Genomic DNA, 5,278 nt, shown 5'->3' with positions numbered 1-5,278 from the left:
TCGAGAGCAAAACATAACACAATGGTTCCACGAAAGCCCGTATGTCAGCCTCTTTACTTTGTGTGATGCTGGTGTATAGAGAGGTGTAGTAGCAAAGAAAATATTGGTTGATCTCTTCCTGTGGAAATAAGCTCTGCCCTTTTGAGGTATTAATTTCCATAATGGGTGTCCCCCTCTTTGAGGGATTAGCCAGCCATGCCAGGGGTGTGCCCGTTTTGTCCCTTTCAGCATGCGCTCTTACCATATAGTTTTTATAGTCAAAGCAACTAAGCCTTTCAGTGTTGGCTGCTACTTTGTCCCTAGCCCCGCTCACCTCCCTTTGCAGCTCAGGGTGACCTGGCTGCCATTTTTCTAGTGTTTGTAACGCACTCTCCGCAGCCATGACTTCCCCTAGCAGTGTCTTCTGGATTCCTATCGATTCATCTATACAGTTCCCTTGTATCACTACTTTAAATACATCCCATAAGATCTGGGGAGAAGAGACAGTGGCCTCATTTTCTACAAAATATTATCTAATGTGTCCCCCTACCTGTTCCTGGAAGACTGGGTCTTCTAGTGATTCTGGCTTGAGATGCCAAGTCGGTATTCGTGGCTTGGTTCTCTCCCAGCACAGCTGGAGAAGGATGGGATTGTGGTCAGATATCATCCTCCCCAGGTACTCCACTTCTCGAAACTGGACATGGACCTCTGGCGTGCAGAGAAACGTGTCTAGACGGATGTGTAAGTCATGCATATTGGAAAAGAAGATAAGTAGTCTGTGGTATGTGGGTAAAGGTATCGCCACAAGTCCACCAAGCCCATCTCAGTCTGCCTTGCTCGAAATGCATCAGCTATTCTACATACTGGGGAACTCCCAAGTGGGGGATGCAATGTCTATGTCAGGATTGGCTACACAATTGAAATCCACTCCCGTCAATACTACGTGTATTAAGTGAGAGGTGCCCCAGAAATGCTCCCTGTTCAGTATTCGGAGCGTATATACTAATGAGTGCTATGTCCCTTCCCTCTAGACGGCCAGTGATCACCACATAGCGGCCATTGTTGTCAATGAGTGTACCTGTTTTTTGGAAGGGAATTCCTCCCCTAATCCATATGAGAGTTTCCTGAGCATAAACAGAGTAGGATGTGTAGTACACCTGCCCCCTCCACGTCTTCTGCTGAGCCACTCCTTCTGAAGCAGTCATGTGTGTTTCCTGCAGCATCGCTATGTGAGTCCCTCTTCTCTGTAAATAGGAGAACACTTTGTACTGCTTAGCCATATTGTGCATGCCCCTAATATTCCAGGATACAATCTTATTGTTCTGTGGTGCCCCCATCTGGTTCACTTGTTCTACAATTCTTGGTATGCATTCCCTTGCCGTAGGCAGTTCGTGTCGGCCAAGCTTCACTCTCCAGGTTTACGCCTCTAGGGGTGCAGAGGCAGCATTCCCTTAACACATCAACCCAACAACTTCCCAACTCCCGTGCCCCAGGACAGGTGAAAAAACAACCGCCCCATCCAAACTAGTATTTAGTCAAAGAACTCTCTTATGAGGTGCGCGCAGATAGGCCCAAATCGGTGCAGGGCTCTCAGCACCAGGTCTCACCCAATACAGTCTCGGGTGTTCCTTCAACCGTTTGTCTTGTCCTCCCTTAGGCGCCATGTGGCGGTCTTCGCAGTCCTCACCTCCGCTTCTTTTAGGGGCTTCATATGATATCCTCCGAAGTCCCTGGAGTTACTATCGGTAGTTCCACGTTGATGTCGTTGAAGCCCCAGATTCCCCATCTGACTGAGAATGTTGCACACCTTCCTCTGTCGCTGCAGACAGGGGGCTGGTCTCACCTCCTCTCAAGGATGCCACTGTAGCGGTAGCTCTCAGCCTCTCTCTCCTCACCTCCTCCAAGGATGGCAACACCTCGCTACGGCAGGTCCCCTAGACCGTCTGCGACAACACCGGGATCAGTTCCCCGGGTGTGCCTGGTTATCGTCTGCCCCTGAATGACCATTCAGCCATTCTTGCGCCTCCTGCGGGGTCCTGAAGAAGTGTGCTCTGTTAGAGGGAAATCTGTTAACAAAATGAGACAGATCAATTTAACACAATAATATAGGTTTAATCGATTTTCAGCTGGGAACAACAGGCAGTCTCAACAAAGAGGCCATGACTGAAGTTCAAAGTTCTGGTTCAAACACCAGTAGCATTTATATTGTAAAAACCACAAAAAACTGTGGTGAAGAGTTCACCATTGACGTAAGCAACTACAAGCAGTACAGATAAGATAATGAGGTGCCTCTGGAAAGAAGCACATGCACTTGTTGGCCTCATGGGTGGGTAAGTTACACTGACGTCATTCACCATATCTATCTTTCTGCACAACAAGAGATTATATGTTGCGTGCTGCTCATGGTAGCCCTGCCTTGTAAATACTTATCTGACCCTTTACACAATTCCCCTTAACACGATATGAATGACTTGTGGTTTTTAGGACCCCTGTGCTAAGGAAGGATACACCCTTCTGTTCCACCCTGTTCATGCTGAGTGAACATTATGAAAGCAACAGTTGGTGCAGCTTTATAGAAAAACTCTCATTCTAATGTGGCTGGGGCCTCTTGTGTGTTTCAGCACAGCTAACTTAACAATGTAGCATGTATATATGTTTCCTAACTAATAAGTGTTTGTTTGTCCTAAATATGACCTGCCTTTTCTATTGAACCCACAGTCTGTCTTTTTTTAACATGTCATGTATTAAGCCTTTCACTACTTACATTGGTTTACAACTATCTAGCCTAAAATGCTTGTATTGGTATTTGGGAATTTATGTTTGTTTGTATATGATGTATTCCTATTCTTCCTACATCATTCCTCCCTCTAGTTGATTATTCAACTACTTTTCCTACCTTCCCATCTACTAATGAAATTAGGGGAATCATCACATACCCACTACTCTGTCCCTACCAATTTAGCTGTCATCCTTTTGCAACATGCTATTATTACCTGAAAAATAAGACACATCAAAAGCAATAACACAATCAAAGGCAACAGGGCCTTGAACAACCCCGACATCCAGGACGGCACCCATTCGAACCAGCCCTCAAACCACCTATCAGCGGCACCCCCCTCATCGATCATTTTCTTTTGTAGATCATGCAATGTCTGAATGGCCTGAGTTAATGTCCCATTGTCCGCATCATTGGCCGGCACATAAGTACAACAGGCCGATCCAATCTTCTTACACACCCCTCCTTCCATGGCCGTCATTAAATCAAGTACATATCTGTGTTGCATTACCATCAGCCTAAGGGCTCGAAGTTCTTCCTTGATAGCATTGAATCCATCTTCAGTTGCATTTATGGTCTTCATCAATTCAAAGCGCGTGATCTGCAGCCAGCGTGCAGTTGCCTTCGCCTGAATGAATGGTAGGATGCTACCAAAAAAGATTTGGGCATCATTAAATAGTCTGTGTTCCTGTGGAACATCTTTCCACACTTCAGTACCAAGAAACTCAGCAGCTCGTTTTGTCCGGTAATGGTGAAGCAAGGTTGTTGGACGGCTCATGGGATGGTCATGTAACTGAGAGATGTCCACACCTGGTATTACCAGGGAGGGGATGTGCAAAGTCACTAGGGAACAGAGGCCATTCCAGTTCGGGGGTAGTTGCATGTGGAGCCGGGCCCTACACATCCAGTAGTGATCCATCAGGCTGGAGGTGCCGCCCTGCATATCAGCGTTGTAGGTGGTGATGTTGCAGTTGAGGTTACTCCCCACCTTCACTGTCCCTTTCCCTCTGAAACAAAGAGAAAAGTGTGTTAATTTCATTGCTATTCTAGGGTGTATGGTAGTCCCTGTCCATGTATATCTCTGTATGTTCGCATCCCATATTTCCTGACATTGACCTATTATCTTATTAAAGCTTAGTGGACCTTGTGTCTTGGTACCATTCCATAATGATATTGCTCTACATGAGAACTTGGCCTCGGTATGCCATTTATCATGGGCAAATACTGATCCTGTGATACTAAGAACTGGCCTGCTTGCGCAATCAGGGGGCAGGGGTTCAGCTAAATAGTTGCTACATTCAGATGATGGGTAAGACCTTCCAAAAATACCTCGACGTAATACCCATTTTTCCCAATCTGGGTGAATCATTGTTTGCCCTGCTTCCTTCATTCTTGATATCTCTTCCATTATCTCTTGTTTTTCTGTCAGGACTTGTAGGACTTCTGGGGTGGTGTCAAATCTAGTTGTGTTAACTCGTGCAGTAGCAGGACTAACATGAGTTGGCTGTAGCTGTGCTCTCATTCTCCATAAAAATAGGTGCAGGAGACAATGTGTAATGTTTGGGGATACCTCTTTAGGGAGATGCAAGTTATCTACTCCAGCAGCATGGGGGATGAGAGAGCATACATAACAACTGGTGTTGGATGTGGATGTGCCTATACTGTGCATGTGCTGATACCACACATTGTCAAACAAAGCAATATGGAGAGGGTGATGGTCAGTATCATTATCAACAGTTCTACGCATGCGTGTAGTAATTGGTATAGGATCAAAAAAATGTAAATATCCAAGGGCTAAAAGCAGCAATATCAGTGCAACGAGGAGGAAAAACAAACATAAAATACATAACTGAAAAGAAGAATTGTCTAAGATTGAAGCTTTAGAGGGAGGCTTTACTCCGGTTGCTTCTCCTGTTCTCCCCCCTCTTTTTCCTGCTCGGTGTCCAAAGGGATGGATGGCATGGTTGGGGCCAGGCGGATATCCTGGAGGTGGTACCATGGTTTGTGGCCTTGGACTTTCACTGCTGTAGTTGTGCTGTCTGTCACTGGAAAGGGTCCATTGAATTTGCAGTCCTTCCACTTTCTGACAAAATTGCGAATATATACTAAAGTTCCCAAAGTTAATGGTGTTTGTTGATCCTTTGCAGGAGATGCGTTGGCGCGCTTCTTGGCTGCACGTGTAACCTGTTTAGAGAAGAACTTTGCAACTTTGGTTAGCTCAGACATGTATTCATTCATTTCAATTTGTACAACCTCAGGTGCACTCTCAGTCTCCAATTTATGTCTAGTTGATGGCACAAATGTGCTCATTGTTCTACCTGTCACTATTTGATGTGGAGTTAAATGATGATCTGATCCTGGGGTATTGCTCAAAGCAAAGAGTGCCAAAGGGAGGCAGTATAGCCATTTCTTCTTCAATGTCACACATAGTTTACTTATTCTGTTCTTGAGGAGGCCATTAAGGCGCTCCACAATTCCCTTGCTTTGCGGATGATAAGCTGAGGACAATTTATGTGTTATTCC

The 5,278-nt window shown here is 45.5% G+C and overlaps 1 protein-coding gene across 1 annotated transcript; it reads right to left on the bottom strand.

The window, feature by feature from the left end:
* Nucleotides 1-2,222: 2,222 nt before the first annotated feature.
* On the bottom strand, nt 2,223-4,866 carry LOC138300111 (syncytin-2-like). Its single transcript, XM_069239025.1, has 2 exons — nt 4,606-4,866; nt 2,223-3,762 (listed from the first exon to the last, which is right to left on the bottom strand). The coding sequence occupies exons 1-2, from the start codon at nt 4,752-4,754 to the stop codon at nt 2,919-2,921; spliced, it is 993 nt and encodes a 330-aa protein (XP_069095126.1). The 5' UTR covers nt 4,755-4,866; the 3' UTR covers nt 2,223-2,918.
* Between the last annotated feature and the right edge of the window lie 412 nt (nt 4,867-5,278).

The sequence above is a fragment of the Pleurodeles waltl genome, chromosome 6 (assembly GCF_031143425.1).
Source record: "Pleurodeles waltl isolate 20211129_DDA chromosome 6, aPleWal1.hap1.20221129, whole genome shotgun sequence".
Classification (NCBI taxonomy): Eukaryota; Metazoa; Chordata; class Amphibia; order Caudata; family Salamandridae; genus Pleurodeles; species Pleurodeles waltl.
The sequence above is the reverse complement of the archived record's forward strand: the minus strand, read 5'-3'. Positions and strand labels throughout refer to the sequence as shown.

Coding starts and splice junctions, on each gene's coding strand:
- LOC138300111 (XM_069239025.1), bottom strand. CDS start 4,754: ATGGTACCACCTCCAGGATATCCGCCTGGCCCCAACCATGCCATCCAT. Junction 3,763..4,605: donor TTAGACAATTCTTCTTTTCA/GTTATGTATTTT, acceptor TCTTTGTTTCAG/AGGGAAAGGGACAGTGAAGG.